Genomic DNA, 27,930 nt, shown 5'->3' with positions numbered 1-27,930 from the left:
CTGATGCATTGGCACAACTATTGAAGCCCCAAGGCAAATGATTTGAATAAATTTTCCTTGTTATCTTAAAAAGAGCCAACTCTGGAGATGTTTCTCCAGCGCATTAGCAAGTGCTGGCACAAGAAACAAAAAGTAAGCAGGAAGCAAAAGCAGTAAAACAAGCAGCTGCATAAAGCAGCAATATTCACTCACAGCCAGAGTAAGCAGTACTTTTCATTTCTGAAAACATTTCATGCTGCTCCTGTGCTGCTGGACTGGATTAGAGCTCAGCGTCAAGCTGCAATAGCTGCTAACCAACCTGGAAAAGGACAACTTCTGTGAACAAGAAAGTCACTTTCACACAGCACTACATTTTCTTATCAGAGTTTATTGTTGCACTTCAAATACCATGCCACTATCAGAATAATATCTATTTTTTATTTAAAAAAAACTCGGAGAAAAATGTTTCCAGCAATTTTCATTCAATGTGAATGACAAGAGTATTACATCTATAAACATTGAAATATCTATTTAATTTCTTCCTGAGGAAGTTTCACATTTTTAAGCAATGAAAAAGGATATTCTGTACAAGATAGTCTGCAAATCATCCAAACTCATTCCTTCTGCACAAGTAAAACTGGGAAAATGTCACAGTATTCTCAGGAATGTTAGCTCAAATAATTAGTGATTTCTGATCAGGCTCTGTGTTGACACCCCTAAATGGTCAGTAGCTGCTCAGAACCACACATGGTTTTTTAATGGCACTGATGTCCAGATAAAGCAAATGTCAGAATCATGTTTATGAAAATGAAGATGAAACTCCCCAAACCAAGCAGTTGTTAAAGAAATTGCTTGTGCAGTTACCTACCGGGGGAACAGGAACCATGGCTGTCTTACCAGCCACAAGGAAACATCTGGCTTGGACTAGCAAACAGATTTGTTGTAACAAACCTGCTTTTTAAGAGTATTAATACTGATGGTGTACTTTTGGAAATCAAACACTGACTGCAGGTAAGCTGTGAACAGAAGAGGTTACACTCTGTCAGGTAACTCGTGGGGCATGACTTGGTCACTGCCCTGTACTCAGGTGCATCCCCTGACACACACCCAGCTGCTGTCTGCACGCTGTGCCCAGCCTCCTCCTCCTTCACCAAGTTGGCTGTGTGTTACAAGTGCTTTTTAAAGGCTCCTGTTAAATGTAAGAACACATTTCAATAGAACAGTTCTGGAATAAAACCCCCCACGGCTTCATACCATCCTTTTACAAACAGCTAACAATCCACCCAAGGCCGAGGCCGTGCATGTGGAGGATTTATTGTCCCAGTGCCTCATGGTGACCACAGATGGGCTGTAAAATTCCCCAGGGGACAATGTGACCAATGTCACCCCTCTGTCCTTGACTGCCCACTCATTCTCAATCTGTCAGGGCCTTGCATTCCCAGGGCAAGAAGACAGAGAGGGAATTCTTTAAAACAAAGAATGAACTAGGAATGATACTGAAGGCCATTCCTCCTGCATGTAGGAGGTACTCATTCTGTGTTCTCACCCTGAAAACATCAGGCACTTCACACTGCCCAAGGTTTTTCCCATTTTCCTCGATTTTATAACACTGTTTCACTGAAGAACACGGAGAACTGGGGCAGCAATGCACAACAGGAGCTTTGTGCAATCCCTGCATTTTTAAAACATTTGAATGATGTTACACCAGGTTGTATCAAGAGTAAAATCAATCATGACAGGATGAAAACCCCAGGTATTTTCTCCAGTTATTCAATTTAACTGTAACAAATCTATATGGATGCTTGCAGGATGCACGAGCAGTCCGTAGCATGCAGAGTATTTGCTTTTACAGATGTTCAGAGACCAGAGTGTTTCTTTTATCAAATAAGAAGTACTTTAAGACAAGTCAGCTTTTGAGACAAATCCATTTGACTGAATATTTAAAGTGAAATGAAATTCTCATTCTAATAAATAATAGAAATGTTCATCTTAAAAAATGTCTACTCTAGTAGGTCCTCATCCTTAATCATGCATATTCCCTTAGCAAAAATGTGCTGCGTAAAGAATATTGTTATATACAGCAAATCTGTCTAGATATTTTTCTTTACAGGCCTATCAAAACCACATATTACATAGACAAAATCAATAAATAATAAAGATTACCAGTTAGAGGAACAGTAAGGATCTCAACATCTGTTTTCTATTTAGGGAATAACAGACTAGTTTCCATTCCATTACCTTGAAAGTTCAATTGCATGATTACATAAATGTCGTAAAACAGCACTGAGACATAGGAAGTTTTCCCACCATCTGATGTATGTTTTAAAATATTCACCCTGAAACAAATGATGAAAACATTACAGAGCTCCTGAATAAAGCCTTGCATTTAGTACTGTGGTTCTTTTTTGTTTTCACTAATCCTTCATGCCTTTAGAAACACTCAGAGGCAAAGTTCTGTGAGGAGCATTAAGGCTACACTGAAGCTTCCAATGATCTTCCTCAACTTCCAAGCACTATTGATTAGACTTTATCCCACATCTAAACTGATGCACTGAGAGATGTATTGTTGAGAACTATCACGAATATCTGCCTGCAAGGGTGGATATTTGTGTTTTCCCATGATTTGAGTGTAATTTTCTACCACGACTACACACTGTATTTATTTTTGTCCCCTCTAAAGCTTATTCCTGATATTTAATACCAAACATGTTTAATGTATCTGGGAACAGAACTGCTATTTTCATCTGGAAATCTGGTAATTTTTACGGCTGATGTCATCTGAAGTTTGCAGAAAGATGCTACAGTTTTGATGAGACTGAGGGGGAAAAAGCATAGTTTCAAGGCAAATAAATTAAGGAAAAATAGTGGTGCAAATTAAGGCAATTAAAGTAAGGATCTTTTGCTGCTTTTTAGGAGTTTTTAATTCATTTCAGTGGACTCACTCCTGACTCAGAGCAATGTAAGCCCAGAGTGCAGTGCTTGGATGTGGCTGCTCACAGAACCAGGGATGAAAGCCTCTTCCCTGCACTGCTCCAGTCTGGGTCACAAGTGTTTAAGTCTAATACTGCAACTGGTGTGCTTCACATATCCAAACAAATCTCTGCTCAGTTAATTCACACCTCAGTCAGTACAAAATCAGACATTTCAACTACAGACAAAGGCCCTTCCCACACTGTGAAGGTTTGTTGTTACCAGATATAATCACAGGTTCTGTTTTGGCTTCTTTGTGGTTTTCTTTCTACACCTGTGGATTGCAGATGTTGCTGGGTGCATTTGTTGCCATGCCCAGCTAAATGACAGGTGATAACTGTACTGCTCCCCAGTGTTTGCACACACTTTGGGCATTAGCAAGCTGATTCCAAAGGCAGAAGTACTCTGGGCATTTTGTGCTACATTTCATTATCTTATCCTATGCAACACAATAACCAAATCCTAAGAAGAACTGACGGTGGTCCAACTAAGGGCTACAAAACCTAATGAGACACAATACTTTAAAACTGATATACAAAAATGTGAATATTTACCGTGAAATCTGACAGGTCATGTATCTCTGACCTTAGACCAGCTGTAAATAACTTCCATATATGTGCACAGTAGTCCACAAGTCCACAGGCCCAGAAATGTTTATGAGAAAGATTTGGCCCACCAGAGCTCCAAGGAACACATGTATTTTTACAATCCACATGCCAGCACATGGAAATTATTTCTAACCTTTACACTTTTTGAAGAGGTATATCTTACAAGACCTTCTGGTAGCCACTGGAAAGTTCAGGTATGACAACTGAAGGGTGGAAGGAGGTTTCAAAAAGCTCTTTCCCAATGCTATCTCACTTTCTGTAGTTCCTGTCTCAGCCACGATGGCAAGGGTTGTCCCAGTTTGTGGAGGAGTTTTGACAGTTCCACATTGTGATCTCTGTAGTAGCTCGACAGAAAGGCCCTGCACTGATGGATGGATACAAAAGGACAGGTTTTTATTTAATAAAATGCTGTACTGCAGTTGCTGTGAATTTGAGGTTTCAAAGTTGGTTTGACCTGTATGAAAAGTTTACTTCCTTTAAGCAATTTATATTGTTTTATGCTATCTACTGCATGCAAGGAGCTGAACTCTGAAAGGTAATTTCAAGGGAAACAAAGGTTGTCCAAAATGAACACCAAAGTCAAAGCAGAATTAAATTCTACTCTTAGTCTTGTACATTTAGAATAATTCTAAATATGATGGAAATATTAATATTACAGTGCGATTGAAATAACAGCTACTAAAATATCTTTGTATGTAGACTTCTATCAGTTGGCAACCCCCATTTTGAGAATCATTTAGAGTTGAAAAAGACAAGAGTTTGCACATAGTCTTATCTTATCTCTGACCAAAATCCTTTTCACCCAATGGTTTTGTATCGGTATGACTCTACTGATTTGAAATTATTTATAATTTAAGTACCATGAGGAGAAAGTCCTTGGTACATTAATTCTTACAGCTGTTCAAACTGAAGGTTTTAATTTGCATTTTAGCCAGGCTAAATGAAATGGCAATGCAAGACAGAATCAACATGGATGTTAGAGCTAGAATAGGAGACTGAACTGTCCTTGGGTACAGGCTGCAGCATTTGATCTGACTGCAATTTCTCCATTGGAGCATTTGTCTGGGGAAGGTATTTTGAATATTCATAGAAACAGAACCTAGCCTCTCTTAAAATGGATTACAGGAGCGCCTGCATTACCTGTCACAGTCTAGCTAGGCTCATAGACAAGGGACCACACAAACACACCTATCTGATCATGACTGAGAAAAAACCTGCACTGTGCAACTTCTGCTGCTTAAGATAAAGGGGACAGGACTTCAGGAGCAGCACATTTAGTTTTCTCAGGGGTGCCAGGTTTTAGAATTTGTGGGGGGTTTTCATTGCTGTTGTTTTTTAATGTTTTAATCTTCACATTTGAAATAAAGAGCTGAATGTCTATGCAGCCCACAGCCATCTAAAACATTTCCTTTCAGGGAAAGGTAGCCAAATAAATAACTCCTACTTAACTTTGTCTTTTTTCCTTTCTCATGATTTTGCTCGTGTCATGTATGTGCCAACTGAATTCCTGTACCATGCCAATGAACAGCATGCTTTACCTCAGAATCCATAGGAGGGTATTTTCTGCCTTTGCTCTTTCCAAGACACTTGGTTTTGCCTTCCTCCAAGAGCTGACACCAGAATCCTTTATGAGAATCGAACCTGAAACAAACATTGTGCAGTGTAAAATTTGTGTGAAACCAAATCTAGGAGTCAGAATCCAAAAGAGTGGATGTTGCATTCCTGACTGATATAACTGAATCTGTTTTTCAGCTAATGCCAAAAATAAAGAGAAATTATTCTACTTGTTTTCTGTTTCTGCATATCAGCATTTCATGTTCCACTTATGGAAGTAAAATTCATTTGGATCCATTCAAAATTCATATGCAATTCTCACAAAGCAGCACTTTGTCTGTCAGAGCTCTACTTCTGTAACAGCCAAGTGGCTCAGTGAATGATGCACAGAAAATTTAACCCCAAACTGTGTTCTGAACAATTCACCCCACTGACAGCTCAAGGAACTATGAAGGGCTTTGTTCTGCAGTGAGCTGACTTACAGACTAGCTGGTATTTTAGGAATGTAGGAACAAGTGAAAATGATGAAGTGATTAACTCACGTTAGGGCTTCAGAGTAATTATAATGAGGAGAGACTCCCAGAAACTTCTGTACTTCGTCCATTACGGTAGATGGGTCAGTTCTCAGCTGCTGTCCATCAATAATCAGCAACTACAACAGAGAAAATAAATGGAGGTTTAAGTTGAAATTCATTATTTCAGGCTTGCAGCTGAAACTTCCACCTCTCTAAAACTCCATCATATGGAGAGTACTGCCCCAGGGAACAATAATGGGCCCAGCCTTAATTGACATCATCGCTAATGACCTGGGAGCAGGGGGAATAGCATTTTAATTAAATCTGAAATTATATTGCATTGGAAGCTGTTGTGACAACAGAGAAATAGCAGTGAAGGATCTAGAAAGATAAGAAATACTGTCAGGAAAGTGAGAGAGACTGGCCCAGCCAAGAAAAAAGTATATTAATGACTACTACTTTTCCAGATAAAACATAAGGCCATCAGGGCTGATTCTTCATTATCACTGTGGGACATAAAATCTGGCAAAAATCTGCATGACAGTGTGCATTATTCAATACTCATGGGTTACTTGTGGAGAAAAGCTAATGAAAACATAATGAGGAGAATTTCACTCAAGAGTCAGGGTATTACAGCATTGTGCATCTCATGAAGAGATATACAAGGCTGGCTGAAAAGAGAGTATGTGGAGAATAACAGCAGCTAGATGCATCAGAGCTTCCTTGGCACACTCTGGGGAAACAGAAGGTGCAGACTCCAGCCAACTTGTCTCAGCTACAAGAGCCCTGGATAAACAGGAGGTTGGGATTGCAGCCAACCTCCCTCTAACTGTTGGGTGGGGAGCAGTGCCAGACACGCTGCCAATGTCACAAAATGCCATTCCAGAAATAAATCCCCAAGGAGATACCAATCATGTGATAGTGTCTGCCTGGTCTGCTGTTATCACATGACATCCAGGGCTTAGGATGTGCATCTTTTGAAGCTTGACCTTACACGGGGCCAGAAGGAGGGTAATGATTTGTAGGATTATCCCCAAGATCAGCAGTCGGTAGGCAAGACTTTGACAAAGGTAAATTTTAAAGACAATATATACACACACATAGATAGATAGATAGGATGAAGATGTCAAGAGTCTTGTTCACCTGGTAAGGTGGGAAGTAAGCGAGCCATCTTTCAATGTGGGTAGCATACCATCCAGGTGCCAGGCATCTCTTCTGCAGAGCTCTGAGCTCAGAGGGGGCTCGAGGCCCAGCTGTGATCACCTGATAGAAGCTGAATTTCAGAGCTGCAGGGTCTTCGTGGGATCGCTGATGCTGTAAAAGGAGTGACATTGCTGGAACTTTACAGACCACAAAAGCTGGGGAAACAAGGCAAAACTCATTGCTCTTACTGACAAAAATTTCTTAGTCTATCCTGTATTTTGATAATGAACCAGATAACTGTGTCTATATACTAATTTCTGTATGTGCTGATTGCATTAATCAATTAAGTAATCATTTTTATATGCTTGCATCATAGATAACTTGAAAAAGTGGTTACTGGTATTTTAAAATATGACAGCTATCTTAGCCCATGGGTGTTCACAGATGGTCACTGACTATAGGGATATATCCTGACAGGACATAGAGAGAGGATTCAGGGTGGAAGCTTGGCCTGGTGCCCACGTTATCCCAAGTGCATACCTGGTACCAGGAGTAGGCGCGGTCGGACGGGTCGATGAGGATGGTGATGATCTTGGCCTTGGGGATGAGGGAAGCAGCTCTCTTGGGAGCTTCCTCAGAATGGAAATAGTTGGCACTTTTCTCAAAGAGGAAGTCAGTGGTGACATTGGAAGGAGTAGGAAAGAAATCCATGTACCTGGGAATGCAACATCATCCTCAGAACTACTTAAAAATCACACAAAGGCTGATAAATCTGTTAAGCATACTTTATTCTAGAGTATTCAATTAAAATAAAAGCCTAAGTGCAAAAAAAAAGACAGCAAACCAAAGCTTACACTGTATCTTTGATCATATTTTACTTGCTACTAGCTTGCTTCCTCACTACATGTAACTAGACATAGCAGCTATTTTTTTTAATGGGATAAAAATGTTACAGTATTTATGTATTTAAAATTCAGGAGTTCTCACTTTTCAGTCAGAACAAACTGCTCAAGTAGAAATTGAGTTTTCCAAATTTGGCCTTTTGCTGACACCAACTGAACTGCAATACTGTAAGAAAAAGCGACTTAGTATCAATCAGATGCTTTCACTGAGAAGAGGCTGGTTATATGGGAAGATGCACTGAAACAGGTAAAAGGTTTCTGAGCAGTGACAGAACTCACTTATTTTTCTGAGAGTCACATTTTTTGGGAAAATTGCATTGTAGTTGTTTTAGGGTTTTTTGGGAGCTTTCCTCATCTGTTAAGAAGCTGTAGTTAAATTCCTGCAATTGCTTTGTCATCTAAGGACATCTCTATCCCTGGCCCTCAGATCACTTTTTGTTATTGCTGGGGAAAACAATAAATAGGAAATTTTGGCCCTCTTGACTTTTCAGTTAACCTGTATGGAGAAAATAAATGTTATTTAAACAGCCTCTTCTGAAGACCATGCTTAAGGATCGAGATTTCCTCCAGTGCTTAGACTTTGCTCTGTTTGTACAGATGAGTTACTTGCAATGCAAATGATGGGCTCTTGGTTGGCTCTGAAAGTGCAACCACTGAAGTCAGTGGAATTTTATTACCCACAAGTGTTAGGGCTGATTTGATGCGAACGATGAAGCTGAGAGAAACTCGTCCAAGAAATCTGTAACAAAGCTTACATAAAGAAAAGCAGGACTGGTCTGTTTAGGCTTCTGCATTTCAACAAGAGCAAGACCAGTTCTTATCTTAGTATTCTGCCATGTCTGTTGGAAGCCTGCAATTTACACCTACACAGCCTTCAAAAGGGCAGTACTGATGTTCTGAGGGCGAAAAGAATCCTCTTCTGCTTCTGTAGTTGGCCCTGCTCTAAATCCAACCTTGGACAAAGACTAAGAGTCAGCTCAGGGATAAAGCCCTATCTCCACAACCATAAACACAATTGAACTGAGAGCTCTTTGTGATTCTTGCAGGAATCCCAGCCAATTAATGGACTAATGAGGAGAGCCCCTGTATCTTATAACAAAGTGGCAAGCTCATTACAAGCCAGCAGTGAAACACGCTATCAGACTAGGTGGTCTGAGAGATCTGCCTGGCAGTCAGAATGCAAATCTAACAATTAGGCAACTACACCAACAGGGAGTAAATGAGGATCTGAGACTGAACTGGGGGAACCTGGCAGGGGTGGTGGGGCACAGAGTGGGTGCTATGTGGGATCCTGTCCAAGGGATGTGCCAGGTTTAGACAGGCTGACCACTGTGAGCTTTACGCACAGCGCCACATTAGGATGAAGGTAATCCGACGTGTGTGTGGCAGCCAAATTGTACCTGCACCCTAGGGAAGCAGAAAAGGCAGGAGGAAAGAGAAGCAGCACAGTAGTTTTCCAGCAACATGAAAACATTGATTTTGTGGAAGAACAGGCTTGCTGTACTTGGGCTGCTCCATCAGCATGGAGCTGCTCTGCCTCGCCAGCATGTCCTCCTCACTGGCTGCCAAGGCCTCAGCAGCAATTTCCCAGTGCCACTCATTCATCCAGCACCTCTCCACTGGCACAGGAGCTGACTCAGCACCCTTCCCAGTGAGAATGTGCCACAGCAATTACACCTCTGGGAAAACGAGTGGCGTCCCAAACAAATTGGATCTGATGTGTCTGCACTGAGACCACAGAACAGCCTTCACCCTGCTCATTTTATGGATGAATACAAAGTCAAAGGAAATAAAAGTATTCTCCCTTAAACTGGGGGCAAAATAAAGAAACGAGACAAGAAATCAATAATCCTTCACTGGTGCTCCCCAGCTGCTACAGCATGTCACCAGCTTTCATGCTGCAGGGCTTTACAGTGCAGCACTTTGGGAAAACAGAGGAATCAGGAGTGACCTTCAGGTGCAGCTGTACCTGGTGACTCCCAGGGAGCCACAGTGAATGTGGCAGCAGGGACACAGGCTGTCTCAGCACCACTTACTGACCCACACAGACACATTCTCCTAATTACCTGATCTTTAAAGAACATTTTGAGAAGCTTTCCCTGCCCCCATTTTTTATTATTTACATTATTGCTGCTGCTATATCCTATTTAAAGGAAGAAATGCCTCTTCCTGATAGCATCTTTCTTCTTCTCTTAAGAAATAAGATTTCCTGCAGGATCATAACTTTTGTGTCCATATATCCAACTACCAACCACTACTGTCTCACTTTCAAAGGCATGTGTAACAAGAAATACATTAATACTGCTCTGCACATATTCATATCTGGATATTTACAAGAAAGCCTCACAAAAGTTGGTGCATTTAAGATATTCTGTAGTAAGATCATTATGCACTTGCATTTATTTCTCGTTTCAGAATGACACTGAAGGTTATATCTTATCTCACTTTATAAATACAGTTACCATTATCAACAGTAATGTCATTTTTCTATTGTTCACAATATATAAACTTTTATATTTATACTAATAACCCATCTTACCAATCAATCCCCCTGTGGTAGTTATTTCTATTAAAGAACTGTACCTCCTCAAAGGTTTTTGGGCTGGGGGAGTTACTAATGATGGAAGGATGCATGATCAGGAACAAATACAAGGCTGTAGTACCTGCAAATAGGATAAAAGTCCAAGATTTAAAATAAAAATACGCACACACACACATATTTTTTGGGGGATCACAGCTGATTTAGATGGGACTAAATCAGCTTTATTCCATTTCAATTCACTGAGGGGATGTTGATTTATGTCACCCAAGATCCTGCACTTTCTGAGCTTTTAGAATTAGGACATTTAAAGAACTCTAACTAGTTAATAAAGACAACTGGAGTACCAGTGTTGAAATCTGTTTTTCCAACTTAAAATAGTAATGTTTTAAAAAATAATGATTTAGGTATATGAGACTGTCACAAAAATAATTTGAAAATCTTGCATTTATTTGCTTTTGGGGATTGGTGAAGATAAAAGGAATTTTGCCATTTCCTGATTACAGAGAAGAGAAATAACCATTGAGTAAATTTAGAAACTAGTGCAATCTTGTAATGAAAACTGTCCTTTAGGAACTTCTTGACTTGAAAAAAATGCCAAGAAATAACAGGATTCTCTAAACAAGACACATACAAGAAGTTGCAATTCAGAATCCAACTCGTTTGAAAGACGTCTCTGTCCTGTCCTTTTCTTTCTTCCACTTGGACAAGAGCTTGTCTGCCTTGTTCACCTCTTGATCAAAGTTTACTCATTTTGACATAAATGACACACACGAAAAAAACCTGAACACACCTGAGACCTGCATTTTCAATGTGTAGACTGCTGCTGTAACTTACATGATGAAGCTATACTTGCATGGCATCCAAAAATAAAAAAATGCTGTTGGATGATCAAGATCTCTACAAAGCAGCCTGAGTCAGCAGTGATTAATTGTTTTACATATTTGAACTTACACACAGCCTATCTTGCTGGAATAAAAGAAAATCTCACCAGTTTTCTGGGGTCCTACAACCAAGAATTTTGGTAACCGATCACAGGTTTTTTCCTTAGACCAGATATCTTTGTGCCGTTTGTCATCACAGGGGTTCTAAAACAGAGAAGAAAACTCAGAATTTCATTGGTCATCACATTTGAAAAGGTTCATATATAAATTACCTATTTTCACCCTTGTACAAATATTCTTACCAGAAATTATTATTTGTCCTTATGACTGAAAATCAATGCATTCCAAAACTATTCCAGCAATTCAGACTGGTATTTCCAATGTAACCAGGAATTTTTTTTTAAGGAGAAGCACGTAGAAGAACTATATCCTACACATATATAGTTGCCCCATTCGTGTAACAGCTACCACACTATATATGCTGCATTTTAAAACTAAATGAGAAGGTTGATTATGATTTAAGGCTTTCTATTCACAAATACATATTCTGATCTTCCATTTCAAATCAGTACCTAATATTCCTCTTCAATCTTTGCTGCTTCACAATTGAATTGGTTTAAATTTGTTCTGGAAATGCTGCTCACAAACAATTTTTGATGCTGTTGTTTGGCAATACTGCACTGAGATGAAGAGAATTATCTTCATGTACCCCTCTGAGGCTTAAGAATATATATCTGTGTTCAAAATCACATCAATTATGGGCAAAATGCACTACATACAGCATGTCTTAGTCACTGTAACTTAAAAATGTCTTTTTTATAATCATAATTCTAAGTAATTATAATTTTCCAAGTAATTTGGCTACAGGCTAATTTCCATTTTAAAAATTATTCTTAGTATTATGCAAAATCCTTGACATTTCCCCCTCTAGTTCAATGTTTTATTCAAAACCAGCATGAATTTCAAGATGCATATTTAAGTACAAATTTGCAATCTCAGACCCTAAGTTGGCAATTCAACATTCAACGCTGGAAAACATTTTAGTAAGCAAGCTTAAATACATTTTTATGTTTGATTTAGTAAAGTTTGCTCCTTAGAGTATTTCCACCAAGCCACCTTAATAAGATTTTATTTGGGTTAATATTATCACTGTCAGGACTCAGGTATCTACAGCTTCTTGGCAAACTTCTTCCTTGGGCAGCTCCCAGCCTATTGAGAATAACTTCTGATTATCTCATCTATTTCCACTTGGCTAATTAGGGTATCCATGGTCTTAATGCTCTTTTCTCTTTTTGGATGCCCCCTTCTCCTTACACACTTGGAGAAAAACTCATTTCTTTAACTGCTAGAAGATGCATATAAATCAGCCTGTCAAACGCTTTACTCCTGTTATTTCCAAAAGAAGAAGAGAAATACCCCAACATGCACTTGCCTGCCTTTCCCCACATTTTTAAAGGCAAGCAGAGTCACAAATAAAACAAATTAAAGATAATTTTAATTACACATCCTAATGCATTTCATGGCCTTTTACAAGTGACGGGGACCACGATCACATCCTGAAGCTTCAGTTGCTTGTTTTATGGAACCAACTTAAAAATATTCTGCTTTTTTCTCCAAGAACCTGAAACAAAGAATTAAAAAAAAAAAACACCAAAACACCAAGACAATTTTCTTCTGATCTCTCGCTCAGCCTTCACCTGCCAGAGAGGGTCCTTCTGCTCAGGGAATAGCTCAAAATACTTGTGAGCCAGCTGGACGGGGGGAAGGGTTTGCAGTTTCAGGTTTGTCCAGGTGTGCACGAAGTTGGCCAGATTGACAAAGGTGTACAAGCCCAGGCGGTCGTTCCCGTAATTGGACAAGTGTGTCATGAAGATGCTGATCTGTGGGAGACAAAATGAAGAGCACACCTCGAGTCCTTGCATCGCTAGATGGCAGTGCAGCCCCAGGTAATGGAAATCTCATTTGCATTTTGCTCTTGGAGCAGCAGGCCTTGGATCACATTCACACAGCCCTTACTGCCCTGGCCCCTCACTGAATTACATCCTTCTGCTCGAGTCAACTCAATGCAAGCAGTGAGGAAATCGCTGGAACAGGTCCCATGAGCTCTGTGAGCTGCAGGATGTGCAGTGCTACCCTGGGGCTGGGCAACACTGACAGCACCTTGATGTGCACTTACTTCACAGCATACAGCAGAAACAATGCCCACTGCTCTACTTTAGGGGAATATAAATGCCCTGTTAAAAATCTAATTTCTTTTCATGGAAGAGTCAAGAAGCCACAGACCAGGGAAGCAGCTGAGCTCTATTGCTGTGACTTTAATATGTAAAACAAACAAATAAAAATCTCAAACCGGAGTACTTTCAAATAACTGCAGGGAATATTCCCAATCAAAAATCAGCAAAAGTTTTAAGGCTGCTGGTATGTTACTCTCCCAGTATCTCACTATGAAGGTGATACCCAGATACACCCTCCCATTCCAGCCCTTGCTCCAAGTGCACCTCTGCACTCCCAATGGAAGCAATGCTTCCAGGAAGGTTTCTCACAGGAAGGGCATTTTTGGATACAGCTAAACTGAGCTGGTGAACAGAGCAGGGATGCACAGACTGCAAGGATGGGCTCTCAGGGACTGAGGAAGGGCTGCAGACAGAACCCCCTGTTCTCTACAGTGATCCCTTTCCAAGGAAATTTTTCACTGATGCAACAGTCTGCTTTTACACTGACATCTGCAAACCCTTGCCTCTCCACATTTCTTTCTTAAAGTTCTTTTCCAAGTAGAACACCCCCAAGATAAACTCTCCAGACTAATTTCCATTAAAAAATTAGAAACACGACTCTTTTTATAAATAAATCTGCTAATGCCATGGATGAGCAATTTCTATTTAAAGTAAAACCTGAAGTAAGCCACTGCAAAAAAAGAAAGGCTTATCATGGTCATAATGCTGAAATTAGTTCAGGAACTGAAGTTAATCTATTGTAAAGGAATTCCAGTCCTCAGCTTAAAAAAGAAAAAGAAAATAATGAAAAGCTGGTATTTACAGTGAAATCAGAAGATACACACTGATAAATCACTAGGAGATGATCTTTCTTTGTGGGTAGGACTGAGATTGAAAACCCCTTCCCTTTAGGCACCAGAAGTGTAACCTTTTCAAGTTTCCTTTTTCATCTCAGTTCTCAAAGCAGGAACAGAGCAGCCACAGGACTACGTTGTTCTCACTAAAGTCACAATCAGTAGGTTTCCATAAAAAAGGTTAACCTGCTTTCCTGACAGCCCCTTTCTTTCCTACATGTGGGCTGACCTCTGACATTTTTAATGTCAATTCACCTCCTGGCAACTCCTTACCTGCCAACAGCTACTGGCTGCCGTGAAAGAAAAAGCAAAAGAAGTTGAAAAGATTGCTAGTTCAGGGAAAATATGATTATTCTTTCCCTGAAGAGAACATCACTGTAATTTCAGGAATGTCAGTACAGGCTGAGAAATTGACTGGACATATCATCATAAATAATTTCTAACATACAAAAATGTGTCAGTGAAGGGGAAAAAATTACCCGAGACCTAAGCTCCCATTTTAGTTATATTTTTTAAGTCAAATACTTGATGGTTAATTATTTACAGGACAAAGATGACCAAATGCTGGTTGAAAACTTAAATGGCTGAATCTGGTAAAGAAATATACTCTTAGCCAAGCAGATGCATGACCTAATACATGACTTTACATGTAGAAAAAGACTCTTCTCTAGATGGCATCGTAAATATCACAGATCAGAGGGATGGTGGATCATTCCCCACTTCCCTGTGCAGAAGGATGGGAACACACACCAATGCCCTTCCATCTGCAGGTGGTGCCATTTCACACCAGGACAAAACACAATGATTATTTTTTCCCTTCCATGCTGGGTTTATGATGCTGGAATTTGCTCTATCGTACCAAGTCCTGAGTCAGTCAAACAAGTTCTAATTAACAAGAATCATTGTTCTTTCTCTGCAACTAATAGCATGTTATGGTTCTAAAGATTTACTCTCTTGGAACCACCATCCTTTTAGGATTCCTTTAGGAGCTCCAAAAGGAATCCTTTGTGGCCATGTCCCAAGGCTAGACCTAATAAATAACACTATTTGTTTAATAATCTTCCACCTCTGGGAAATGCTGTAAAATACAAAGAGAACTTCACATATTTCTTTATTCCTCCTTCAATAAGGAAGTAGCTGTGAATAGATTTATATTTACCCTAACAAGCATTTTAACCTCCCTTTCAGATAAAAAGAGGTTATTTGATTTTATTATTTCCAGCACTCTTCTCAAATAATTTCTTTCAGGCATCTCAGCATTTTCTTTATTTCAGTGCAGAAGGATCACCCTTTTTTAGCTGTTCCTCATAAACAAACCATCATCTTGGTTGCACTTCAATGCACACTCTCCACGGGATTTAATATCCTTCACGAGGGAACTGGAATGGAATGCAGACAGTTTTTAAAATGATGGTTTGGGACTAAATCTGGCCTCTGGGCAGCAGCTCCTTTGCTGCTCTCACACATTTTCAGATCAGAGCTGCAAAGATGCTCTCCTGTGCTCTGCCTTCTCCTTCCAGCTTCTCCTCAGGATTTTCTTGTTCCCCAGAGTGAAGGGGTCTAAGTTACAGTTGCTCTCCTTCCTGAGTCCTGATCTTATTTGGGATTCTGACTGGTACTGCAGAAATGTAGGGAAATGAGAACAAGCACTCAGGAGAAAGAGCTTTTATCTTTTGACTGCTCATTCCATACAGTGTATTTCCTTACTACAACATTTCCCAGTTAGAGGCAACAGCTTCTAGGTCAACAAACCGGAGCTGAGACTAAGAAGGAGCTGCTATTAAATCATGTCTCAGGAAAAGATGAACCAGCATGATCTAATTTATGTATCAAGAGCAGAGAGATTCTTGATAAACAACTTACACAGAATGAAACAATGCAACAACTTACCCAACTTGTAGTGATGGATGTTAGCTGGCTGGGTATTTTTAAATTCCTGATCACTACAAAATCAAGATTATTAGGATGCTGCACCTATTGAAAATATACAACAAGGACACTACTCAAACCAGGCTTCTGGAGTCTTAGTTACAGCTGCTGTTTTCTGACCAAGCAGAGGTGTCTGCCTCCCAAAGGAATGATATTACCATTCCCAAGAGTGATTAGCCCTTCCTAGGGCTCCTGGCTTCTTCCCCTGGAGTCAAGGGGTCTCTCTTAAGCTGCCAGGATCAGACCCCAGAGCAGAGAGAAGACTCTTTTCAGACATCAACTGCAGCAGAAAGGGAAGTGGAGGGAAGTCTGAAACTTGCAAGACACTGATGATCTTGAGAAGTTTAATTATTGTGGCATTTCAAATCTAGAACTAGAAGAGCTGGTATAAAAACAAAAACAGGTAATGAACACTTATTACATACTGGGCACTTATTTTTTTAGCATATATAGAGCTATTGCAGCCAATTCCAACTTGAATAAATTCCTACTAATAAACCAGTCACCAAGGTACTTTAGTCACAGGCACTATGTCACCCTCCCATCTGTGCAAGAACATCACAAGGTAGCATTGAGGCCTCCCAACTCAATGAAGTTATGCACAGCCCTTCAAATTGAAGATAAATTATGATTGACAATTAATTCTGTGCTCTCGCCTTGGTACTCACAGCAGACGCATTACCAATTTGGAATATTGCTGGTATTTCAGCTACTGAGCACAGGTTTACAGGCCGTGAGAGTACATCCAGCTCTCACAACACCTATATTCCAATTAATTTGGCATTGTGCACACTGTTAGCAGTTCTGCTATTGTTTCCAAGTTACTCCAAACAGTTTTGTTTCAGGCATTCAGAGACTCAGTAACAGCGGGTTGTGCTCCACTAGACTGCCAAAGGGATGGAACAAAAAATCAGAGCAGAGTCTACACTGAATAAGTATTTTTAATATCTGAAATACAGTCCTTTCAGACATGGATGCTTGCAGAAAAGCTGTGTTCAGTTCCACCACAGAGATTCCAGCTTGCAACTCCCTTTTTAGCCCTGAGGTTGACCTGCTGCTTTCACAGCTGCCATGGACATGTCCACTCCATTTACTTAGTGGTGTCTCCACCATAAATACAATGGAGCCAGGGAAGAGTTATGAGCTCAAACAAAATCATGTATTTGATGTAGTTCTGAATTGTTGATCTGACAGTCAGGAACCTCAAGTTTATTTTCTGCTGCTGCTCATTCCCCTGCTGATTCAGTAATGGTAGTACTGTTCAAAAGACTTGCTTCACTCTAAACCACTGGCAGAAAGCTTTCCATTCAAGAATTTTAAAGATCACAGAAGAGTAAAGATTTCTGATTGCCACAGTTTCAATGCATTTCCTGCCCACTATTACAAGGAATCAGCTCTAAAGAGACAGCTATTCTTGTCTGTTCCTCAGCCCCTCCACACTGCCTGTTCACTTAGGAATTTTTTTTTTCCTTTCTTATTCCACCCACAAAATACCAGACTCTGTCTGGCTTTTATGGGTGGGTTTTAAAGAATAGATAGGAAGGCAAAGAATACTTGTGTGCTGCAGTCAGCCAAAATGCTTGGCCAAACTGATTTCTCCCCCTGCCCCAGCTGATGGCAATTATTACTGGAGTTAGAGGCATGAGAGGACAGGGGAGAGATGAAATTGATGCCTTTCTCACCCAGGAAATGGGGTAAGCCTGTCAAACTGAACCATCTCTCCGGCTTCTCACACTCAGTACAGTTAAATTGAGGTTGTGCCAAGCAAGATGGACAAAAAGGGAAGATCTGAGTCTGAATGTCTTTGATTTTGATTTTCTTCTGTAGTGCCAGTTCAGGGTCACATTAAGACACAGCAAGTTCTGCTGATGCTCATACAAATCCTCTCATTTTCAGTGCTAAAGGAGATAATTTCTCCCTTGCTGCAAGTCAATTAGCTTAATAACAGCTCTACTCACTGCAACTGGGGAGAGGTAAAAATTAGAAGAAAATAATACTTAGAACTGAACGCACACAAAGATTACAATTATTTTAAGATCAGTCAAAGTGCCTAAAGCATTAACAGCCTTTCCTGTTCATCAGCACTGCTGTAACCACGTCAAGAGCACACAGCTGGCTACACATTAGTTTCATTGTTGGGCTGTCAACCATTTGAAGGCTTTCACCAAATTCTCTCCACAGGGCATTTTCCCTTTCCTTTCCATCTGCAGACACACAGTACTTTGCAAGAAGTGCATGTAAGTGCATGTAATGCAATTACTGCATTGTTTGTTCTTCTTAGAGGCAGAAAAAGTATAGAAAAATTTCGTGAACTGTTGGTTACCCTTCAACATTGATCTCATAGGATAGAAAAGCTCCAGATCTGCAGTTCAAAGGATCTGAAAAGCAATGGTACAGCTGACAGCAGTGTCTATACTGACCTTCATTACACATAAGTCAAAACCTAATGGCTCACTTCCTACAAGGGACAGATTTAGCAAACTGGTACAATTTTGTTCTCAGAAACATTGAACAGAAATTTGTTTAACTAATCCCAGAACTTCACTGGAAAATTGCAGAGAGAGATGAATCAGAAATCATTGAAGATTCTAACTACTTTATCAGGAAAAATACTTGCTAAAATATTTTAAAGACAGTACAGTGGTATGAAAAGCAGTAACTATGTGAGACAATAAACTAAAGATGTGTCTGACTGGATAAAATACTCATCACTACACAGTCCACATTTTCCTTTGCCCCAGAACTCCCTGGCTAAATCAGTGCAAGCCCCTCAACCTCACTGATTCAAGTCAATTATTCAGCTGATAATGTGGGAGAAATAATGCCAGTATACCCACAATACAGGCTGCTGAAGCTTGCTTTTTCTTTTCCTGTGAAACACTTTGTGCAAGATCCTGATATAGCACGATCTCACCCGAAGGCTGCTGCAGCCAGCAAGATCTTTAATAGGAGACAGACACAAAAATATTACTTGAAGAGTGGGTAACAGTGTTCTCTTGGTGCTTGGGCTCTTTTTCAGCTTGGTGGCACTTCAGGATTTGGGATGGCTTACAGGAAGAGCGGTCAGGATCAGGTCCCAGCCAGCAGTACAGGGGTACCAATGCAAACCACAGGAACACAACCTGCCAGCCATGAGATTTTTGTTACCAAGCCAACTGCTGGTTCCCAGTTCCACACACAGCATCTGCAGGGCAGGATTTCCTGAGGCTTCCATACCTGCACAACGTCTGCTTGCACAATGCTCTGGGAACAGGGCCATCCCACTGGTTCTCATGACAAAAACTCACAGCTGCACACACACTCCTGTGGTTTTTGGTGGTTTATCCTGCCCTGGTGGTTGATCAAGCACACCAGAAGGAGGCAGAGACTCTCTTACACCACTGCACAGCCAAAGCACTGAGAAATTCTGGGCTTCATTCTTAGGGGTACTTATTTCAGAGTAGGGTACAGTTCCTGAAGTCTCAGCCTGGTAACTCACACTTCAAAAATGATATTCACTTCCAAATTAAATATAATGAAGAAATTTGTTAAGATTAACATTTAATCCACACTCACATTTTCCAGCTTTGGAAGCTAACTATTTAAGTACTCATTATTGGGAACATTGTTTAACTGACATTGCAATGATTCATGGGTGGTGTTTTCTCTACTTAGTTTTGTATCAGTGAAAAATAACATTTTGAAAATGCCTCATAACGGAATTTTTGCATCCTCTCAACAGCTGTGTGTTTCACATAAAGAGATCCCAGCAATTTTAATGAAAACACAAGAAAGCTTATCAAATCCAAAAAGCTACTCCATAATTAGAGACTCCTAGAGCTACTTAGTCTTCATTTTAATGCCTAAATTTTTGCCCAACTCTGACTTGCAAACTATGACATAAATACATGCAAAACCTAAACCACACAAATATAAAAACCTCAGTCTTTAAACTGACTATGTGCCAGGCTAATGCTTAGAACCTCAGGAACTGTTTACAGGCAGATATTTAGAAATGCATTGTCTTTTCAAAGGCATTCCTTAGAAGGAGTCTTGGGCAGATTTTAGCATAATATTAATTTACAGTTATATTTAGAAAACACTGCATTTAGTCTGTTCTTTTAGCCTGTATTGTATTTGGGATATCATAATTTTCAGAAGTAGGGGATTACACAGTCTGCACAGCAATGAATCAAAGACCTAATTGTAAAGTGTAAAAAGACATGACTATACTCACATTCCAGGATGTCAGGCAGACATGATCAAACCTCCATGATGAACACCAAAAATCAGGGATGTTTCACTGGTTGTCTTCCCTTCCATTCTCTTCATTCCTTTTACTTAAAAGGCTTATGTCTCAAGCACTCATATTATATTTTGCTGTCTCCCTACACTGTAAAATAGTTTTTGACTGTTGTGTCTGCATTTCAAGGTGGAATACATTTTGTCCTGACTCAAAATATTGTTCTGTGCCTTCCTCTAATTTCTTCACTGAGTACCTTCTAGTCAAAACCCAGATATTGCCCAAGGACTGCTATGGTGCCAATGCCCTCCTCACCCAGTGAATTTTCCAGGCCTCAGCTTTATTAACCTGGGCTTGGAAGCATATGGGTCTTGAAGGTCCCTTCCACCCTAAACCATTCTATGCTGTGCCTGGAATGGTACACATCATCAAACCAGGACAGCAACACTGCCACCCTCCAGAAGGGAAACCACATGTGTGCTAAGGAAGTAAAATTTCAATTTCACAATTCTGCTATGTGAACATAAAAAAGGAAAAAAAACCCACAGTAACTGCTCTCAAAGAGCCAAAACTATAGCCTGAAAGAATCTGGGGCTTCAAAAACACACCTGCATGTAAATTGTAGAAATAACTTTCAGAAATGTTTTTCCTTTGCACTGCATTACATTGCAGAAGATGAAAAAAGGGCACACGACATTTAGGTTTATTAAAAAAAAAATTAGGTTATTTCAAAAGATCTTAGCAGAAATATGTTTTGTTCCCTTTGGTGTTCCCAGTGACTACATTTCTATAAAACAGCAGAATTTTATTTATATGTTTGATTTGGATCCCAAACGCAAGCCTCATCTAAAAGCTTGTCTAAAAGGTCACTTTTGAGGCAGCTGACCTAATCCCACACCATTTTGAAGTACTACACTGCTCTCTTCTGTCAGTGCTCTGTAGTTTCAGTGCCTCACTTCTTGTTTATCTTCCATTAAAGAGAAATTAAAGGTTAAGCAGATATGGTTCATTTACTCAGATCTTTTCTTTCAGCTCTGTGGCTCTTTTGCTTGGATCTCTTCTTTGAAGCTGCTATGACAGAGCAACTGAAATGTCTCAAAACTGACTGGAGCCCAAGCATTCCTTGCTTGAAGCCTTCTCACCTCAGTAAGTGCTCCCAACAGTTGGCATCATGACTTGGGCACAGCAGAGAAATGAACTTTACCTGAGATACTCATAGGAGTTCTTCACATTCAAATTCTTTGAAATATTAAATCTCAGGGGTATCATGCAAAAAGTAAAGAACAAGACAGGCTGGCACTGCTGCATTACTAACAAAACAGATGTCAAAAAAGGTGGAGACTGCTTTGTACAACTAACAGCACACACATAATATTAGATCTTAATTTAAATAACTGAAAAAGCAAAAGAACTGTCAGTAAACTTTACTGTTTGGGAGACCCAGCTGATCAGCCCTGGAACTTTTTCTTGAAATAATTTTTAAAAAACATTTGAAAATTCCACTGTACTTACTGGATTGAGAACCACTGTGAAGAACAACTCTCCTCCTTGAATACTTTTGTCTAATTCCTTTGGACCTCCGGGATACTCTTTATAGAAAATGGTGTGGGTGAATAAGCCACAAGTTTGCCTAGGAAGCACCTGAATTTATGAAAAATACACAAAAAATTCAAGAGTTTATACTTTTAATGAGATGATAAAAGTCAGAGAAGTAACACAGAAAATTCCTGGCTATATTTGGCCTCTCAACTTGGCTAGAAATCAATACTGATCTAGATCAATTATTATCACTAAAATTGTAGCATCTAAAAATTCATCATATTTTGTTTTAAATTGCAGACTGATCTCTATCACCAAATTACAATTCCAGAGCCTCGTCCAACTCATTCTGTCCATAACACCTCATCCTAAATCCAAGGACTTGAAGTCTAAAGTTTTGAAATAATATAAAAAAGATGACCTAAAATATTATCAGTCTATATCGTATCAGTCAGTTCCACTTTTATCTGAATGATGGCTTTGTTGTAAATTCAAACTGCAATTGGGATGGCAAATTGGCTTAGGCATCATCACCAATAATTCCACTCTGACACAGAGGGAAATTTGTCAATAATGCTCACCTTATAAGAATGATTTACTTCTCATTCAATTGTGCTATTTTTTAAGACCAGTTGAAATACATGGTACAAGTAAAATTATTTTAAAAAACATTCCAAGAACAAATCTTTTGAATATGAAGAACTAATAAATGCAGCAATGTTTTCCATTAGAAACTCAAATATTTTCTCCTGAATTCAGAAAACAATTTACTGGAGGGTATTTCAATTATGTCTATTCCTTCTGGAAAATCAACAGCTGAGTATGGATGTTCACGTACAATGTTTAACTGGGATTCTTATGACAGATTAACTATTTAAGCATGGAAATACTTCCTTGAACACTGGCTGTGGTTTTGTAGATACTCTTTATTTCTTGCAGTTTAATTCCTCAACATTTCTTTTCTTGTGATGTAGGGAATACTGTGATCACTGACTGTAAATTGTGTTGTCAGAAAATGTATGGAATTCGTACATCTGCTATAGACTTGCCTAAGTTTTTAAAATACCTTTGGATTTCATAGAGGAAATATGAGAACAATTTTTCACAGAGGAAGGGAATGAAGCTGTACTGGATGGGAGGTGCTCTGACAAATCTTAAAATGTTCCTACTGAGTGTGTTCATTACTATCAGCCTGCAGATGTAAAATCTCGATGGATTTGCCCTGGAGAACTGAAAGCTTGAGACTCCCCAAACAGGTGGTTCCATATGACTGGTTTTGGAAATAGATTTTTGGCTGCAGTGTCCTTGTGTTAAATCTCATTATGTGTCTTCAAATGACGTGTTTTTACAAATATTTATGGAAGAGATTTTTGGAGATTCTGAGTCAATCTGTCTTCCCCAAATGCTTTGTGCTCCCTAAGCACATCCACAAACCCATTATTTCACATGCAGTGATTGCTCTAAGGAGAAAAAACTGTAGCTCAACCCTATATTGGTGTCAGTTTTGTTCCTAGGTTTCTGGAGATCATTTTCATTTGCTTCACCCTAAAATAGATCAAAATGTTAAAACACTACTACTTAGCTTAGGAAAGTGGTATCCATGGCAACCCAAGAACAATACCAGAATTCTGTTCTAAGTGTTGTGCCAAGGCTCTCGACCTCCCAAAAGTGCCTGTTGCAGCCAGAGGTACAACAGGGCCCCCATTCACTGCCCTCCCACACACTCCAAAAGAAAGTTACTTGGAACATCCTTCCAAGTATTTTGGAAAGCTGTTTTGAAACCCTTCTGAAGTAATATTGACAAAATGTGAACCCGAAATAGCCTCCATCTCTGTGCTTGGATGGCAACAGCACAACGCCTTCCATGTCAGCTGGGTACAAGCCCTTCCTTTGGCAACCACGGCTGTCAGTGACGGTGCTGGGAGTTATGTAGTTCAGGGAAACAGTCAGATTTGAGAGCACTTTGGTAGCCTGGAGGTGGTGTGGGGGTGTCTTCCTTCCCCACAGCTCCTGAGGCTCTGTGTTAAACCAGGCTGCAAAGCCCAGCTGGCATTTGTGTATGGCAGGAAGCCAAACAAGGGCAACCATGCACAGTTCATAGGGAAGACAAAAATATGTACCCACCCAGATCCAGATTCTGAGGTGGCATAACCTGGCAATACTCTCTTGCAGTTAATGGTACCATGCACATTTAAAACCTGATAGAAATCTAACCCAGCATATTGTGTTAAATGATGCAAAGTTGACTTTTTCCTTGAGCTCCCTGAACCAGCATTAACCACAGGACTAGAACAGTTAAAAGCCTGTTAACTGCTGTCAGCAGGATGCCTGGATGCCACCTTCATCAGCAGAAACATCAGCAGCAACAGACTGATTTTAATTAACAAGACACTGCGAAATATACCTTGCTACTTATGCACAGCAATAGTGCTTCTCGCAGTGTGAACTCTCAGGATACCCAGCTTTTCCACTTAAAAGGAAACTGTTCATGAAATGGCAGAGTACAAAATGAACATCAGCAACACAACTCACCATGATGTTTTTGTGGATGAAGCCTCGTCTATACCTTGCAGGTTTCAGATGTGGGTATTCTTCTGTGCTGGTTACTCTGATGTTCCAGACCTTTTTCCAGGCATCATAAAGTTGAACGTGTACTGGATAGACTCCTGAGTGGTGTGGAGCCACTGCATAGCCCAAGTCAGTTGGAATACCATGTTCCTAAAACATGACAGAACAACAGCTGCACTCAAAAATTTCAGAAACTTGATGTTTTGATATTTCTCAACTGCTTTGTTTGTGAAAGCCCAAGAACAGGTCTGAAATGCAAATAACAGTAATATCAAAATATGATGATCTGGAAGGAGATGGAGGGCAGCATGGTGAAGATGAAATATAGGATTTTATGACAAAAGCCTTTTTAGAAAATATTTTTGTGAGTAGGCAGGGAAGAAGGATATAAATGTTTACATTGGTTTATTCAATCTACATGAAACAGAAAGCTGCACACTTCCAAGTTCTTGCAAGTAATTTGCTCACAAACTCTGATTTCAGAGAGATAATCACTGGCACATACTCAACACAACACGTAGCATTTGGCAGCTACAACTACAAAACCACAATTTCCACTACTAGTCCCTTCACAATTACTTGGATGAGGAGATGAATTTCAGAGTCACTGCATTTCCCTTCTAGTCCATATTCAAAGGAGAAATCCATTTTCAAAATCCAGCTTAACTATTTCAGTGTCATGTTAAAAACGGTAGAAAGATAACCACTTGTGACAGGCAGATGTTGTACAGTAAACCCTTCTGAGCACATTTCCTGTTTTTGAAGACTGCTGGCAATTATTGTGTGAACATACCTCGGTGCCATTAGATTCTCTTCACACCCAATGCATTTTCCTTCAGGTTACTTTTCAAAGGAACAGTATATAGCAGATATTCCTTGACAGTCTGATCAGTGGAATGCACAGTCCATAAGATATCATTTTGCCACGATTTAGGAAGACTGCCCTTGCACTGCCTTTGAATTCTTAGAGTTTTTAATATGGCTTGAATTGATACAGTCCTCCTCACCATATTTCCCAATCATACTGCGTGTGCAAAGGATTGGGTGATAGCTGGACCTCTTCCTTTGAATAAACTAGGTACTAAGGAACACGAAAATCTCTAGGAAAATGGGTGTGTGATGTTAGTAAAATCATTTATTGTGTGTAACAGACATGCCTGGTTCAATCACAGTGGAGAACCTGAGTTCTCTATGTTTAAAGAATGGTGAAATTCTTGTTTGCCTTTAGGAATTTATAGCACACTTCAAGGGCACTATGTGTAATCTGCCAAGCAGGAATGAGTAACATCTGCCCTCCTGGTTGTACTGCACGAGAAGATAAAGAGTAGATACTCCATCAGTTCCACTGCTTTACACGATTTAATTCCATCACAGATAATCCAATTCTTCTTCCTTTTATCTTTCTTACTGCCCTTAAGCATGCATAACCATCCAAAAGGAAAATATTCACAGATCACATAAGGAATTGCATTCTCTAACATCCCTCTGCATCTCCTTCATTTATCTATAAACAAAAGTCTGATTTTTAAGGCTTCTCCCCCTGAGTTTCACAATAGGCAGTAATAAGAACATAATCTAAATCTTTCACTCTAATAGGGGGCCTGTCATCTTCAATGAATTAGTGTCTCCATTATTCCTCACTGACTGCTATTCCCCACTTGAGCATCTACCACACAATACACACATTGAGTGAATAATGCACCAGGCATGGGCAATTTCGGCCTCTTTCAAAAAGGCGGCTACTTCTCTCTGTTATTAATTTAAATGCTCTGAGCAAATGAAACATAGTGAGTAGCTTCATGTCTGTATGTCTAAACATGAAAAAAAATTACCAGAAAATATCTGTAAGCATTAAGAGCTTTGAAAGTAGTAAAGAAAATGGCAATTGCTGAAGTTACATAAACCAGGGTTGAGAATGCATTATCCTTATAACACTCTTTAATGATTACATCCTACACACTAATCCCAGAGGATGTCTTAGGTCACAGCAGAACTACAAGGACCCATTTGATTTGCAGTGGAGCTTGCACCAGTACACAGAATCATATTAAAAAGGCAACTATGGACACGAGATTTTTACATTTTCAGCAATCTAACACCTACCGCAACGCCTTCTTGAAAGGAAGCATTTAAGTAGAGCTGTCCTGTACTCAGTACAACAACAATTTACAGCAAACTTGGTGAAGTCTTTGTTTGAAAGAAAGCATGTGTCTCACTTAAAAGCCAAGATTTCAAATACAAACTTTATTGGCTGATAGTCAGAACTATCATGTTCTCCTACACTCACTGACACACGACCATTAAGTGCACTCTTTGTTGTTCTGGTATTTCAAATCCCCCTGTTCCTTCCAGGAACAAATCCACCACCTGCCAGCTAAAGAGCAACCAGTGGATTTTGAAAAGGAAGAAGTAGAATTAGGCTGCTGTAAGAGCAAAAGCAGTTTAGCAAACAAGTTACATCTGCTGAGATATTTTGATACAATTAGGTCTTAACACCAGACCCCCTCTTCAGACAAATAACAGGTTTTATGTATGGCAATTCTGGTTTGCTGTATGAATTTAACTGTGATCTGTTTCTCCAATATCATCAGACCTAAAAGTTGTTTTCATTTTTTCTTATATTCTCACTGAAACATTTGATTCAGAGTTTTGCTGAGAATAAATAATTAATAAAGGCAATGCTTTTCAAAACAAGTTTACATAAAGTTGATGCAAAGGGAATATATAAAATGTTATTGGGTATCACTGCAGAATTGCATCTTTGAAAATGTGGCACACTTACCTAACCCTAACATCCAGTGGTCTCACAAAGTCATTTGTTACCTTTCAATGGAGTATTTATTCTTCCAGAAACTCAGGGGGTTTTTTCTAGTCTAAAGAGATTATTGGTTTCTGAGAATCCAAATTAAATAAAAAATGCAAAAAATATAACTCACTAAGGCAAATTTTTTGTTGAGGATCATCTGCTCCACCAGTGAGGACTCGTTGTGGAAGAGGTGTGGCTGCATGTGACTCCACATGTGGGGAAACCACCAGAACTCATCCACAGATCTCAGCAGCAGGTCATCGCCCTCATCCTCCTCCTCAGTCCCTGCAGAGGAAATTAAAAAAACCCAAAAACCCCCCCAAACATTTCTGAAGTAAAGCTTCTACTTTTATTATAGTTTTACAAATGCTGGAAACAGTACGAATGATATTAACATCATAAACTGTGACCAGTTAAAACACTTCCTGCTGAGTCACTGGGGACAAAATGGGACAGTCAGGACCACCTGGCTGGCCCATATGCTATTTAATACTCTTTCTTTTATCTCTCCTATTTCTACATGGTTTCATAACAAAATTATTTTAAGGGATAATATATACTGCTATATTTCTACAGTAGAGATGCAACAATCACAAGGGTGAACTGTGGTAGCTCAACAGATCCCTCAGTGAAATCAACACAATATCTTATGTGATTGGTGGAATTTACCACTCAAAAGCAGACTGAAAGGAACTAAATTTCAAT

General features: G+C 39.6%; 1 protein-coding gene across 1 annotated transcript in view; it reads right to left on the bottom strand.

Annotated features, from left to right (window-relative positions):
- Positions 1–347: 347 nt before the first annotated feature.
- LOC103821426 (bifunctional heparan sulfate N-deacetylase/N-sulfotransferase 3) overlaps positions 348–27,930 on the bottom strand; it is a 51,807-nt gene continuing 24,224 nt past the window's right edge. Inside the window, exons 4-14 of the mRNA XM_030239094.2 lie at positions 27,356–27,510; positions 24,384–24,569; positions 21,825–21,953; positions 12,792–12,974; positions 11,202–11,298; positions 10,211–10,334; positions 7,310–7,484; positions 6,770–6,940; positions 5,654–5,763; positions 5,096–5,198; positions 348–3,921 (exon numbers count right to left, since the gene is read on the bottom strand). Coding sequence (XP_030094954.1) covers positions 3,802–3,921; positions 5,096–5,198; positions 5,654–5,763; positions 6,770–6,940; positions 7,310–7,484; positions 10,211–10,334; positions 11,202–11,298; positions 12,792–12,974; positions 21,825–21,953; positions 24,384–24,569; positions 27,356–27,510 — 1,553 coding nt within the window. The 3' untranslated portion in view covers positions 348–3,801. The remainder of the gene's footprint in view (positions 3,922–5,095; positions 5,199–5,653; positions 5,764–6,769; positions 6,941–7,309; positions 7,485–10,210; positions 10,335–11,201; positions 11,299–12,791; positions 12,975–21,824; positions 21,954–24,383; positions 24,570–27,355; positions 27,511–27,930) is intronic.

The sequence above is a fragment of the Serinus canaria genome, chromosome 4 (genome assembly GCF_022539315.1).
Source record: "Serinus canaria isolate serCan28SL12 chromosome 4, serCan2020, whole genome shotgun sequence".
NCBI classification, from domain to species: domain Eukaryota; kingdom Metazoa; phylum Chordata; class Aves; order Passeriformes; family Fringillidae; genus Serinus; species Serinus canaria.
This window is presented reverse-complemented; position numbering and strand designations above follow the sequence as displayed.